Here is a 16,359-nt window from a genome sequence, read left to right as displayed (position 1 = left end):
AAATATCCTATGGCTCTTGGTCAGTACGCGTATCCCAGAATTCAGATAACAGCAGGTCTTCCCTTTCAAATAAGGCCCCTTGGCTGTAAGAGCAGTTTATTTTTGCTATTTGCATTTCTTTTCACCATCTGAAATTGCCTTTAAAGTTAAAAACAAAATTTTTGAAATAATTAATCCTGACCTTTTACTTAGAATTTCTGATCTATTCCTTTTGTTTAAAAATTGACACTCATACTAGAATGATATTTTTTTAAAGACCAAGTTCTTCTTTTACCTTAAGGCTTTTTTCTGTCCCTTTTAAAACAGAGCCAGTGACAAATTCCATAAAAGGGTCACCAATTCCAAAATTCATTCATTCAACAAACAATTCATTCACTCATTTCAATACATGGAAATGTACTGATCCCCTACTACTGAATGTTGCCACAGATGAAAGGTCTGCATGAAAGAATGTGACCCTGGTGTCACGTGAAGGATGCATAAAGAAGAGGACACAGACATAAACAGACTCAGGGGTAACAACAGCGGCGTAGGCGATTGTTGACAGAGGCTTGAACAAAGGCAGAATGGATGGGAAGAAGGTGGAGGGGTGGCTGCATCTCCCATGACATTCCACGGCAGGCAGGATCCTCACCAATCACCACCTTTGCTCCCATTCCTCTCTGACTTCAAGACGTGTCCACCAAAGCCACTGCTCTGGCCCCATGCAACTGCTGGTGAACTCTTAGACCTCACTTACTGAAGATTTCCCTTTGACTTTCTTTCAAGCCCGTATCTGTTTCTTATTTTAAAAATCCAAATCAAAACATTTCTCCCCTAGAAAATCATACTGAATTAATCCTACCCAAATTTGGTCTCATATCTGTGACAAAGAGATCTGTTAATTATAGAAAAAGAATTTTAGCACTTACCTAAATATAAACCATACACTAGTAGAATCTGAATTAACAAGAGTTGATAGCTTTATTGGACTTACTTTTTTCTCTTAAAGGAATGAAAATGTAGTGTGAGGTGCATAAAGGGAAGGGGGGGGAGAAGGAGAAGAACTTGCTTGAGCTCTATTTTTCTTCAAATCATGGGGGCAATGAGTCTGCTTCCTAAGGTGAGCTGTGAAAGATGGAGGCCCTTCCAGGAATGGTACGGTTTGAGGACCAGTAAGTGAAACTGTTTTGTTCCACTCTGGCCAACAGACCCTTTAAAAGAAAATGGTGCAAAAAAAACAAGAATTATTCGGCAAGTTAAATGCAGACTTGGTCAGTGGAAACAGGAATTAGAAGCAAATAAAAGGCTTTCTCATGAGGGATCCTGAACAGCAGCAGCACATGACTTTCCAGGAGAACACGACTACCACATCTATGCCTGGAGAATTCCCAGCCTTATGGATTCCTAGAATCCCAGAATGCTACACACTCCCTAGAACCTGGGCCCACTTGTTTTGAAAAGGGTTTTTTTTGGGGGGGGGGGGGGGGGGGGGGGGGATTCTTATTTTGTTTTGTTGCCTCTAAAATATAAACTCTAAAAGGCAAGAATTCTCTTTTCTTTACCATTATATTTCCAGAGCCTAGGACAATACCTACCAAAAAGGAAATATTATTTGAATCTATGAATGAATGAAGAATATCCTATAACCAACAGTATTTGGACCTTCAAAATACAAACTAAAGGAAGAAGCCTCCTTAAACACAAGCACAATTATATCAGATCTTAAAGGAAAAGAGCTAATAGAAAGTCTCTCAATTTTTAAAAAGTAAGATATTTTCTCAGACTACTGCTATTTATTCATATCATTAGATATATTACTGTAAGATAAAAATACATGGGCAACTTCACTCTAAAGAAGCACTACTAAGAGTGTAATAAAGGTCTATAATATATTTTCTTGGAGTACAGTTCATCAAAGTTTTCAATTCTCCCAAATCAAATAAATCACAGCTAACCTAGCCACTAAAAATTTGTTTCCTTTCCTTTCCATGTGGGTTATCCATAAATTCAGTAACTTCCTGTCACTCAATTAATACCAGTTAGCAAACACCTTAAAATTTCTATTACTAATTAGTATGAAAGGAAACCTTTAAATTCTTACATTATTTTAACACTGGAAAATTTACAGAAAAAAAGCTTAAAGACACACTTCCCTTGACTTTTAAGGAAGGAAATCATCTCAGATATAGGAGGAAAGGGTGACCGTTTTATCCCCTTTATTCTGAAATTTTATAAATCAAAAAACTGGAAGACAATTTACAAAGCAAACGTAAAAAACAAGCCACGTACAGCTAAAAATCCCAAATGCATTTGACCAATAACTGACTATGGTCCTTAACTATGAGTAATAATGATCAGTGTTTTTATGTGCAATAATATATAAACTTTCCAAAAACACAGTGATGCAAGGCACAGATCATCATAAAGAAAATAATGTATTTTAGAAAACACAGGAGGATAATCTGATCTATTTTTACTAAGCAACAGAAAATATATTCAATATAATAAAAAAATAACAGAAAACAAGCATGAATAATGAAATTTACTAAATGAGTAATCTAAGTACATTATATTTGGGAAACCACTCTTCACCCTAATAAAAGTTACACTGTGGAAAAGATTAACATGTAGTCTAGGCTGCTGGATATTATCTGTACATGGTCACAACTCTAAAAGCAAGGATTTTTAAGATATATATATGTTGCAACAAAAGAAAAAGCAGGAAAAGGCCTGCCAACCATTGCACAAGCTTTTAACGTGTGCACCTGAATAGAGACCGCTCCATTAATTAGGCACTCTTTCCCTGAGTGATTAATGATTACAGCTATTCTTACCTCGAACTAAATTTCACATCCTAATGATTCTGAACCCCATTTTTCTCATCCAGTTCTAACCCATGGGGAAGTGATACCAGTTTACCATTCCAGGCAATTTCAAGGAAGTGCAGCATGCTAAAAAGCGTCACGGCAGACAGCGTACAGAGGTAGAGTGAGTGAGATAAGGAACAGCCCATTAATTCCAAACCCAAGTCTCTGCAACTGTGCAGAACAGCATTCCCTGTCGTGGAGAAGAAATACTACACTGTAAGAGCTGCATCTGAGCTTATCATTAACATTATTTTTGCTTAATGCTGTTTTCCTTTTTTTTTCAAACAAGTTTCTCCACTTTCACGTGTCCCTCATCCATCTCTCATAATTTTTGTTTCTTTTTTATTTTTTATTTTCACATTGTACATCTCCTTCTGGTGTTATCTCTTCTTACCAGAGTTGCTCCTTTGATTTTATCCATCCTGTCCATTTTCCATTTCTTTCTATCTAGAAGTCCACATTTTTAAAAATTCTTTTTTAAACTTTCCGTCTATGATTTTATGACTTTCATTTTATTTTTTAAAAGCAAAAAAGTTTAAACTGAACCCTAACTCCAGTCTTGTTCACAGTAGCTTCTCTTCTGCTAAAGTTAACACAGTATTTGTAGTATTAATATAAATTGTTTCTTATATTTTATGAACTATCTTGGTATTTAAGAAACTGAAATTGTTACCAAATATTTTATAATTCTTAAAATAAAATTATGAACACCAAGCAGCTGGAGTTTTTGGCAGTGATGATCAACAACAGCAGTGGACTTCAATAAACTGCTCTCTGTCAAGACAGATGCTAGGCACAGCGGTAAGAAAGCAATCACTCAGCCTCCAAGTTTTCAATAAGCCTCCGCTGATGCACATTTGCATTCAGTGGTTTCTTGCTAAATAAGTGACCAGTGGGCTTGCTAACGATTCAGTCTACAAACTGACATGACATAACAATTTCAAGTAGATCTAAAAATGCAGGATTTACAGAAGGTTTAAGGTCTACTCTCTGGTGAGAGAGAGAAAAAATTCTGAATTGCTACAAAATTGATACTTCAATGGACAAGAAAAAAACATGCCCTCATGTGCAAACTGAGGAATTAGAATACCTATTACAACTTCAATGGAGACTCTACCTCAGCCTCAACTACTCTGCTTACAGAGCCTTTTGGTGCTGCCCATGTGGATCATCCTGGTCTCTTCCAGGCTATTCCAACCCTGCTTCAGGGGCGTGGGTGTAAAGGAGTTGGAGCTCTTTAAGAGAAACTCCACCCCTATTCCCATCCAGCACCACAATATTATGTCTTTCTAAAACTACAGAGGTAGCCTGTTTTCCCTCTTCCTTTCTATATAATACATCACATACAGGGAGCAAAAAGTAGGGTGACAGAATTCTGTGTTCCCAAGAAAGCTGGCTGAATAAAAAAGCAATGAAAAGAAATAAGATTACAGGTAAGAATAACATTCTGATTTCTATTTAAAAATAAAAATTTTGGAAAAGCCAATGTCAGTCGTGAAAATAAAACATCCCAGGTTAAAGTACGCAGTAAAGGCATTCAGAGGGCGGTGGCACCTTTCTGATGACTGGGGAATTAAAGAATGGTTGGCAGGGGCATCCTGAATAAATGCAGTATGTTCTGTTCTGTTAGGATTCAGCAAAATCTGGTCTAGTCCAGGAGTCTCCACCGGGACGGTCAAAAGACAAGACTAGTAAAGCAAAAACAGTCAATAATACCAACAGATAATTTCACAGCAGCATTTTACAAGAGATAGATATATAAAAATATATTTGCCTGCATAGACCTACAAATAGAGGTTACTCACAGAGATTACTGTAGCTCCAGCAGTTACCCATTGATCATAGAAAATGCCCAGTTCATCAGTTTAACGCTTGAGAAAATTTAGCTAGAAAAGAAGCAAGCTAATTCAAAATCTGCTGTTCTAGTCAACTGGAAGCAAATTAGTTTCAAATTTCCTGGCAGCCCCTTTTGCCCTACACTGCACACGGTGATGTAAATGGAAGCACTTTGAGCATTAGGAACCCGAGCTGAGAGGAGCTGCCGCTTCAGTCCCTCTCTCACAAAGGCTAAGCAGCTTGTTCTCTCGCTTGCTCTCCCTCTTTCTGCCTCTGTCGCTCTCTACCTTCGTAGCTTACCGAAAACAGCCACCGTAGGGCTTTTCTATATTTGTGAAAACTACTTTCAAGGAGATAATTGAGATGACGGGAGTTAGCTTTAATGTAACCATTTCCCTAGTGCAGCAGCAGGAAAGCCCAGCAAAGGTTCCAAGAGGATTGTACCATCCTCGGTGACATCAGAGGGAGGAATGTCATGTTAGTATTATGCAGCATTTTCTCTGATGCAGGAATGACACATGCAAAGGGGTTTAATTCTTTTATTATTTGCACGGAAAAGGCAAATGCAAGCATAATGTTGAGAAGCTGCTCTAGAATGATATAAATCCTGCTCTGCAAGTCCTTATCTCACTGCTAAATGATGTTGCCATCAAAAGTCATTTTACTGATGATCACATTACAGTTCCTGCGATTAGATTAATATTTAATGGGTAATTGATATTACTTGGAAATGTGACATGCAAAGATTTAAAGACATTAGCATCCATTTTAAAATACTCTGCCATAAACTTTAACATCCCTAATAGTCCCTGGGATCTCTAAAATACCTCTCAATACAATCTCAATAAAAACACTAAATGCAAAAACTACTAGCTTTATAGATAAGAAAACTGAGTCAAAAATTAGCACAAGATGAGTGGCATAATATAGTCTTAGTATTGGTCCTAAGACATGGGAACAGAGGTTAATACACATATTTAAAATAACTCATCTTCCATAAACTTAATATTCCAACCAATTTGAAAAGCAGAGGGCATCAATACAAAGCAATTCATAGTTATTTTCATTCTTTCCATATAAATTTACTGAGTGCCTAATAGGTGCTAAAAATGTGTTATGTTAAATTTGGGACATACATTTCTGAAAAATGATAACATAACCTGAAGAGAAAATATTTACATAATGCTTACTATGTGCCAGGCACTGAACAAAGCGTCTTTATGTGTATTAACTCATGTCTTTCTCTCAGCTTGGTGGGACAGGTACCATTATTAATCCATTCTACAGATGAGATGACTGAAACACAAGAGAAGCTCCATGAGTTGCTCAAGATTACATGGCTAAGAACAGGCACAACCAGGATTCCAACACAAGCAGTATGGCTCCAAAGTGCATCCCTAATACCAGCCACTAAATTACAGTGCCAGGACTAGATACAAAACTCAAAAATGGACAGCACAGTAATTATGTTAAAACACTGAATGAAGCTGCATCTGTAATGTAATTATGTTAAAACACTGAATGAAGCTGCATCTGAGCTATAGTTTTTTTGTTTGTTTGTGTCTTTTTTTATTATTATTATTTTTATTTTTTCTCTATATTAACATTCTATATCTTTTTCTGTTGTTTTGCTAGTTCTTTTCCTAAATCGATGCAAATGTACTAAGAAATGATGATCATGCATCTATGTGATGATGTTAAGAATTACTGATTGCATATGTAGACTGGAATGATTTCTAAATGTTGTGTTAATTTCTTTTTTTTCTTTAATTAATAAAAAAAAAATTACAGTGCCTCCTGGAGGCATCCTTACAAAGTAAAGAATTATAAAGGAAAATATATAACTTTCAGGATTTAGAACTATAGCAAACTAAAATAAGCCAGCTCTCAAGAAGACTGGTCCAAATGTAAGAGAATAAAGGCTAGCAAGTACACCAAGAGAAAGCATACCGAAAGACTCTAAATAATACCAAAGAGCCACATTTTAGTGCTGACTGCTTGTGGACAAGGAACTAATGATTAAAATCTTTCAGCTTTGATTTCTTTATCTCAGAGATTAAGAGTTTTTTGATTGTAGAACAATAAAAAAAATGTGGTTAAAGCACAAGATCTAGACTTGCAATCTGGGTTCCATCACTATACAATTAGGTCATCTTGAACAAGTTTTGAAGCCAAGCTGGACCTCTATTTCCTCATCTGGATAAACAGGGATAATAATAGGCTTTTTCTGAGTACTAAATGAGTTAATGAGTATAAATGTATAAAGCACTTAGAATAGAAACTCATATATAATAAACGCTCAAGGGTAACAATCATTGTTGTTACTGTAACCACCATTACTTTTAGTATTATATCATATTTTTAACTAAAACTGCCAGCTCCTCTTTTTTTAAGTTCATCTTCCAAGAAGAGCTGCTATTGTGCCCAGAACTGGTTGGAAAAGCACAAAGGACAACTTTTGCTGACTTCATACAAATATTAACCAATCCATCAATCACTAGTTCCCAATGACACGTAAGCTAAAGTTATTGGGTATGCCTTCCAGGAAAGTTCCCTACAAGGGAAAGAGACAAAAACATGCACCCTTTTGCCCTCTCTGACTTCTTCCTTACTTCTGCCTGGAATAAAGGTGGCTGGAACACAAACTGTCATTTGAACCATGAGCAAACCATCAGCTCAGGAGGTAAAACAAAAAGAGCCCCATACTAATACAGCTTGTGCAACAGGACTGATTGTAAAAATTCAGAAATGGATAGCACAATACTACCTGATTGTGGCACAATAATATAAGCACTGAATGAGGCTGAGTGTATGATAGAGAGAGAAGGGCTGGGGGCACGTATGAAACCAGAAGGAAAGATAGAGGATAAAGACTGAGACGGTATAATTTAAGAATGCCTAGAGTAGACAATGAAGGTGATTAACTGCACAAATAAAAAAATGTTTTTGCACGAGGGAGAACAAATGAATGTCAATATTCCAGAGTGTTGAAAACAGATGGTATTATCTATAGATAATAGAGGGTACTTGCAAAGTCCCCTTGGAGCACTGAAGCACTGGAGAGAAAGGAAGAAATATTCAACTTCCCAATTGGAGAATTTCTGATATTCTTGCAAGCAGTGGATAGGTCGAGCCCTCGATCTTGGGGTTCATCCCTATGAAATTTATTCCTGCAAAGGATAGGCTAAGCTACTTAGAATTAGGCCTAAGAGTCACCCCCAGAGAACCTCTTTTGTTGCTCAGATGTGGCATCTCTCTCTAAAATGACACAGCAAGTGAACTCACTGCCATCCCCCACACCCCTACACCCCCTTCCCCCCTCCCTTACTACGTGGGACATGACTCCCAGGGGTATAAATCACCCTGGCAACATGGGACAGAAATCCTGGAATGAGCTGGGACCCAGCATCATGGGATTGAGAAAGTCTTTTTGATCAAAAGGGGGGAAGGGAGAAATGAGACAAAATAAAGTGTCAGTGGCTGAGAGATTTCAAACAGACTTGAGAGGTTATCCTGGAGGTTATTATTACACATTATATAGATATCCCTTTTTAGTTTATGGTGTATTGGAGTAGCTAGAGGGAAGTACCTGAAACTGCTAAGCTGTGTTCCAGTAGCCTTGGTTCTTGAAGATGATCATATAATGATATAGCTTTTACAATGTGACTGTGATTGTGAAATCCTGTGTCTGATGCTCCTTTTATCTAGGGTATGGACAAATGAGTAAAAAAATATGGATAAAAAATAAATGGGGGGGGGCCGCGGTGGCTCAGCGGGCAAAGTGCTTGCCTGCTATGCCGGAGGACCTCGGTTCGATTCCCGGCCCCAGCCCATGTAACAAAAACGGAGAAACAGAATACAATAAAACAAGAAAATGTTTAAAGATGTTTCCCTTTCTTCCTTCCTTCCTTCCTTCTATCCTTCCTTCCTTCTCTCTGTCTTTCCTTTAAAAAAATAAATAAATAAATAAATAAATAAATAAATAAATAAATAAATAAATAGGGAGGACTAAGGTTAAAATAAATTGAGTAGATGGGATACTAGTGATCAATGAGAGGGAGGGGTAAGGGATATGGTATGTATGTGTTTTTTCTTTTTTTTTTTGTATTTCTTTTTCTGGAATCATGCAAATGTGCTAAAAAAATGATCATGGTGATGAATACACAGCTTTGTGATGATATTGTGAGCCACTGATGGTACACAATGTATGAAACGTTTGTATGCAAAGAATGTTTTTATGTTAAGACTTAGCAATACAAGCACTTTTTTAAAAAAAAAGAGCCTCATACCTACAGGCCTCCTATTCTGTCTCTTTTATACCAGAGAGAAATAAACATCCTAGTTCAAGTTATTTATTTCAGGTTTTCTAACATATGCAGCTCTACACAGTCCTAACTGACACACAATAAAGGTTACAATTTCCCTATGTTTTCAACGGCTAACTTGAGGGCTAAGCTATTTTTCATATCATTTTTCTACTGTTACATCCTCTCATCTGCAGCCTCTCTAATGCCAAGTAAAAGGCAATAGATGTTCCTACGGGAAACAAGGAAAAGCAAACTATGCTGCTTCTCAATGTTTAGTAGCTATGTTGTCCTATTAAAAAAAAAGGGTCAAATGGGTCAGCTCATGTGAAATACCTGAAATGCCCTCCTCCATATCACTTTCTTCCCACCTTTAAACAGAGTCATATTTCCAATCTCGATGCTACTAAGCTAATGAGATGCTCAGTATACTTCCTGCTATTATAAAAGCTATCTAACTAAGATGGTCCCCTTAATGGTACCTACCAGCGACCACGAGGAAATGGAAATGGAAGTATATCCTGACTGCCACACCAATGTCTCATTTCCAAATGGCTAGCATTTCACATTAGGGTTAACACTTCCTCTGATATCCTAAAAGTTACCATGTCAAAAAGCAAAATCTCCAAAATAAATTTGTTAATATTCTCTACTTCCTCACAGGCACTATCTCTAAAAATAGTACTGAAACACTATTTGAATCTTTAACTTTGTTAGCAATGCCATCTTGAAGTCCTCAATTGCTTTTGCATATTTTTTTCTGAAATGTAATCTGATAAAGCTGTCATCATCCTTGAAGAGTAGATAATACCAACCAGAATATATGCAGAAGAGAGAATCATTAGAATATTCACAAGCACATATTCTGTTTATTTCTCTTCTGTGAAACATAATCATTTTTTTTCTGGAAACGTCACTGACAGGTATACCATGAAAAAAAAAAAAAGGCAGAAGGCTCTATTTATAAAATTTACTTTTTCATCAAAATTTAAAGAACTATTTTGCAAATAAAAGTATATTTGCCAACTGTAATCAAAGTTTTTTAATGAACAGAGTATGAAATTTGCTAAAATATCTGAATGCCAAAATTCAAAGAAAAATGGAAAATTATTTTCATTAGAAACAAAATTTCAAATCAGTAACATATTTCCAGACTTTAATGTCAATAGCACTTTGTCATTTAGTTTGAGAATGTCAGACTGTAATAAGCTATTTGATATAATGTGTTATTGTTTAAAAGTTCAAACAATGAATACGAACAGAGAGGACAGCTGTTTTAGTTTGCCAAAGCTGCCAGAATGCAACACACCAGAGATCGATTGGCTTTTAATAAAGGGGGATTTATTTAGCTACAGATGTATGGTTCTTCAGAGGAAAGGAAGCTAACTTTCAACTGAGGTTCTTTCTTACACGGGAAGGCACAGGGTGATCTCTGCTGGCCTTCTCTCCAGGCCTCTGGGTTCCAACAACATTCCCCAGGGTGATTCCTTTCTGCATCTCCCAAGGCCTGGGCTGAGCTGTGAGTGCAGAGATGAGATATGCTGAGCTGCTTGGGCTGTGCTACGTTGAGCTCTCTCATTTAAGCACCAGCCAATTAAATCAAACATCATTCACTGCAGCAGGCACACCTCCTAGCCACTGCAGATGTAATCAGCAACAGATGAGCCTCACATGCCATTGGCTCATGTCCACAGAAACAGAACTAGGCATCTTCACCTGGCCAAATTGACACGTGAACCTAACTACCACATGAGCCAAATGTTACTATCCAATTTAGTATCAACTCTTAGAATTATGACTTTTTCACATATGAAGACTCTGATTTTATAATGCAATTTTTTAATCACCATACAATCTTATATTTTATTATTAGCTTTTTTATTACTAACCAAACCATGTAAAAAACAAGAAGATTATCAAAATTGGTAACAATAATTCCTTCATTTGAAACAACTGTCTTTCATTGAGCAAATCTCATAAATAAGAACCCAGTTCTTCTATCTCAGGTTCATTTATTTTTTAAGTTTGGCTCTTAGATCTTAAAAAACATCAATACCAACTTCCATCATTTCTTATATACCTTTGTAGAATTTTCACTTAAGGATTACAAAAGTTTGAGTTTTATAGTTTAAAAAGTAAATGCTACTTTTAAGGAAGACACATAAGCAGAATTCCAGGAAGATACAACAGGGAAATGAATTCAAATGAACAGACAGGAAGAGGTATGAGATGCCAAGAGCTAGTAGTAATGATAGTTATAATGGAACCTTACATGCTGAAACACTGTTGAGGAAGAAAATAACCAATTTACACTAGAGTGAAAACTGACTTATAAGGTGTATACATAAAGGTATCCTAGTAAGCATGTTGGGAAGTACACATTATAAAAAGTTTGTATGCTGCAAACATCGTATACAATGAAGATATAATTAAGGTTCCCTTGCTGGGCAGTGAGGAATTAGCTTTACCTAAAGAGAAGTCTGTTTATGTAAGTTTAGGTAACTGGGAAGTTGCCTCTAGGCTTCTGGAATGCCCAGCCCAATGGGAGTGCTTTTGCTGCCTGGGGGCTTTGGTCACTGGACAGTATAAGGCTGTGATTTATCATAAGGGCCTTAGGTCACATGGTATCCAGTGACCTAGAGATTGAGTTCAATCATGTGGGCAATCGAATAATCATTCCTAAGTTATGAAGTCCCAATAAAAACTCTAGACACCAAAGCTCAGTTTAGCTTCCCTGGTTGGCAATACTCAGCGAGTTCTGTCACATATCGATGCTGAGAGGGGACTGCATCCTGACCCCACAGGAAAGAGTAATGGAGGTTTTGTACGTGGAAAGGCTCGCAGAGCTTAGCAATCTGGCCGCTAACTCTCCACCATACTCCCTTACTGCTACCTTAATGGCACTATTGCATTTTCCTCATTAAAGATATCACATGCCACATAAAACTTAAAACACTAAGAGAAAAGTACTAATTTTACAAATATGAAAATAGAGGCATAGCAAAGTAAAGTAGCTTATAGCCATGAATGGAACCTTGCTCTTAGTCACTCTCCAAAGCTGGCTTACTATTGGTCAACGCAGGGTCTCCCTAGTTACATGATACCCTCTGGACCTTGGCTCATAGGTCTTCAACTAAGTCTTACTCATCTCTCATGACCCAGCTCAAGCAACACTTTCACCGAAGCCTTCCATGCCTGAACCAACTCACAGTGACCTCACCTTCCATTTTACTCTTGAAACATACTGCCTGTAGTTATCTTTGGGTCCTTATATTTTCATGATTCCATACTGTCTTCTCTACTTATTTTTTATCTCACATTTCTCTATATCCTAAAAACCTACCACAGTGTTCTGAAGTAAAAAGGTATTCATAGATTTTTTTACTAATATGGTGATGCTGAGGTTTCTTCTACAAGGCAATCCACTGATATAGGGACCTAAATATAACTTTCACCATTCCCAATACTTATGAAAATTAGAGCAAGTGGTTCCAGTTTATTAAATATAACTTTAATGGGAAAAGAAACTATATGTATAAGTCAATCTCTTTGATTTTTCCAGTATGAAGTAATAAATCTTGCAAAAGCAACTATGACAATACACATTCAATAACTGAACTACTTAGAAGAACTCGTTTTATAGTAAAATTCTTGTCATGCAACAGATTCTATTGGACTAGGAAAATATAACCCTTAGACTGATTTTTCTGTTGCCCAGGTCTTAGAGAAGGGCTCTTAAATTTCTCCACCATGGACCTCTTTAAGAAAATAATGGAGCTTTTCCCAATAAAAAAATAGATGTTGTTCTAGTTTGCTAGCTGCTGGAATGTGATTATACCAGAAACAGAAAGGTTTTTAAACAGGGGAATTTACTGAGTTGCAAGTTTACAGTCCTAAGGTCATGAGAATGTCCAAATTAAAGTAAGTCTATAAAAATGTCCAAATTAAGACACCAACAAGAGGTTACCTTCACTCAAGAAAGGCCAGTGAAGTTCAGGGTTTTTCTCTCAACTGGAAAGGCACATGGTGAACATGGTAAGGTAGGTCTACTAGCTTCCTCTCCGGGCCACTAGCTTCATGAAGCTCCCCCAGGGGCATTTTCCTTATTCATCTCCAAAGATCACTGGTTGGTAAACTCTGTGACTCTCTTGTTGCTCTCAAAAAAAGGGACTGTCTCCAAAATGCTTCCTGTTTTAAAGGATTCCAGTAAACTAATCAAATCCACCCAGACTGGGTGGAGTCACATCACCCTCTATTCAAAAGTTAATACTCACAATTGGGTGAGTGACATCTCCATGGAGATAACCTAATCAAGTTTCTACTCTACATTATTGAGTAGGGACTACAAGAAATGGTTGTTTCCACAAGATGGATTAGGACTAAAACATGGCTTTTCCAGGGTACATAAATCCTTTCAAACCAGCACAGCTGCCAATGCTGATTTTTCTTAGCTAGATTGTTGTTTTAGGATATGACTCAACCATGCCTGATATTTGGGCTTAGCAGTAAAAGAACGCATAGACTGTCCATAGAAAACTTGTGCCTCTGCCTCCTACACACGTGGCATTAATGTTCTCTCTACAGGCATGTACAATAAGCCATAAAATGCAAATCTTCAAGTTACTGGTGATATTCTGTCTCCCCTTTTCCACCCCTTATTTGCTCTTAACACCACATTTACTCTTTTCCACTATTTAAGATGTATGACACCTTCTTATTTGGATGCAAAAATTTTGTTCTCTGAATTTAAAAAAAAAAAATTTACTGTTAGATCCTTTCAGTACCTCAAAATTTCTTTGAATGGCTTGAATTAAAGTGAAAATTTCTCATATGACAGCTGTGAGTGCGTAATATGAAATCCTCTGAGGTAGAGTTTCTTAACTTTAGTGGGTCCATGAGTCCCTCAGAACTTTACGCACAATCTGTGTAAATATCTTTTAATCCCTAGTCAATAATGTAGGTTGGAAGCTCGATTAGTGTATTTCCACAGAGATGTGACTCACCTATTAACCTTTCATTAGAGGGAGATGTGACTCCACCCATTCCAGTGGGTCTTGATTAGTTTACTGGAATCCTTTAAATAGGAGGCATTTTGGAGAAAGCTTGAGAATGATGGGAGAGCAACAGAGCAGAGTCATGAGATGACAAGAGCCAGAGCCATGCAACCAGAGACCTTTGGAGATGAAGAAGGAGAATGCCCCTGGGAGAGCTTCATGAAACAAGAAGCCTGGAGACAAAGCTAGCAGATGCTGCCACGTTCACCGTGTGCCTTTCCAGTTGAGAGAGAAACCCTAAACGTCATCAGCCTTCTTGAATCAAGGTATCTTTGCCCAGATGCCTTAGATTGGACTTTTCTATAGACTCGTTTTAATTTGGACATTTCCATGGCCTTAGAACTGTAAGCTACAATTTATTAAACTCTCCTTTTTAAAAGCTGTTCCAATTCTGGAATATTGCATTCCAGCAGCTAGCAAACTTGAACAGCAACTAATTGTAAAATCTCTCTTTAGACACGCAAATTCAAAGATTAAAAACAAATAATGAATTCGGTGAGCTCTTAAAATAAGGACCAGCAGAGTAACAGACTCCAGAATGCAACCGCAGACAAATGATAAATATGCAGGATTAATGATACATAGTTGCTGAATTATTAATTTCCTTTCATTTAATCTTTTTTTAAATAAAGCAGATTTGTTAAATATATTAGTAAATAGGATTAATTTTTTTATATATCTTTCCATTTGAAACCTAAATTCCAAGTATTCAACATGAAATGGTTAAATATTCTGGTAGACTGAATAATGTTCCCGAACCCCACCCCAAAGATCCTCGGAATCTGTGAATGTTACTTTATATGGAAAAAAGACTTTGCAGAGGTGACAAACTTAAACATCTCGAGATGGAGAGATTATGCTGGATTATCCCAGGAAGCCCTAAATGTAATCACAAGAAGGGATTCAGGAGGGTCAGAGACAGAAGATGTGACCACAGAAGCAGAGGTCAGAGATATGCCACTGCTGGAAGGGGGCCATGAGCCAAAGCATGTCGGTGGCCTCTCAAAGCTGGAAAAAGGAAGAACAGACTCTCCCCTAAAGCCTCCAGGAAGCACACAGCCCAGCAGACACCCTGATTTTAGCCAAGTGAAGCTGATTCAGACTTCTGACCTCCAGAACCGTAAGATAAAAAATTTACGTTGGTTTAAACCACAACGTAGCAATGCAGTAATTTGTTACAGTAGTGACAGGAAATGAATGCATCAACTGTCTATAGAAGTAACCACTCCTGAAAATAGTAAGCTAATTGAGGCCTGGAGAAATAAAAAAATTATTCAAATTTCAATCAAGATAACCAGGTGCAATCTTGGTCTCAGTAAGTGAAAGAAATCTGTAAGTGAATCAGTGCCTTTACCAAGACTGGTTCAATAAAACAAGCAGACTCTAAGGTGCAGTGAGGGCCGCCAAAGAGAAGGGTAGCCACCAAAATGAGAGATTAAATAAGGCTTCTTGAGGATGTGCACTTCAAATTGCAATTTCAAGGCTTTCCATGATGATACCTTAGTTCGCCTATCCACCTTAGTCAATATTTTACTGGCCTCCACAGCATCCTATACTTAGCTCAGCTTCTCGGAGAACAAAATATTCTGTTCATTCTTTTTAGCTATTCAAATACTACCTATCCTTCGACACACAGCTCAAATGAACAGCACGCTGAGAAGACTCTGATGACTCCTCACCCTGCTCTTTTCTCTTCTCTGCTGTACACAACATGATAATCGCATAAACCTGATTTCTCAGGCTGCTTCTGATCTCATTTAGTCTGTCTCCTTTTAAGAGCATGTGGCTGTCTCTGTGCAGAATCTTTAGCATGGAATTTGTCCTCTGCTTATGAGATTTGCACCATTCATTTGGCATTTAATTACATATGATCATCTATATAATGGCTTCTAATATGAATGTTCTCTTGCTTGCAAGTTTATTAGCTCCTTATAAACAGTGATTAGCAGTACAGGATACATAGCAAATACCCAATAAATATTTGTAGAAATTAATTACATTAAACAAAAGGAAATTACTTCCTATCATTTTTTACTATCTAAAGAACCAAAACTAAACAAATAATTATGCAAATCCTCAACAATTTCTACAGGACACGCCATCAGAAAGTCCCTAGTCATTGTTCCTTAAATTGAAAACTAAAACACGGCCTCAATCTCTTTTTTTTTTTTTTTGTCTATTCATTATAACCAAGACTAACTCAAGGTTTACCATGCCAGTTGCTTTCAAGAGTAACAGAAGGGGCCAAATTTCAGATATTAAACAATCCACTGTGCAAACTCACTGAATTACTTTTTCCCAGTATGGCTGGGTTGA

General features: G+C 37.2%; 1 protein-coding gene across 7 annotated transcripts in view; it reads right to left on the bottom strand.

Moving 5' to 3' along the window:
* Positions 1-16,359, bottom strand: part of PSD3 (pleckstrin and Sec7 domain containing 3) — a 661,802-nt gene that overhangs the window by 308,848 nt on the left and 336,595 nt on the right. Inside the window, exon 1 of one of the 7 annotated variants that reach the window (XM_077152672.1) lies at positions 4,655-4,804. The exons of the other annotated variants lie outside the window; for them this stretch is intronic. Within the exon in view, the coding sequence (XP_077008787.1) occupies positions 4,655-4,685 (31 nt within the window). The 5' untranslated portion in view covers positions 4,686-4,804. Of the gene's footprint in view, positions 1-4,654; positions 4,805-16,359 lie in introns of those variants that run through there. 7 annotated transcript variants of the gene reach the window in all.

This window comes from Tamandua tetradactyla, chromosome 3, assembly GCF_023851605.1.
Source record: "Tamandua tetradactyla isolate mTamTet1 chromosome 3, mTamTet1.pri, whole genome shotgun sequence".
NCBI lineage: Eukaryota > Metazoa > Chordata > Mammalia > Pilosa > Myrmecophagidae > Tamandua > Tamandua tetradactyla.
This window is presented reverse-complemented; position numbering and strand designations above follow the sequence as displayed.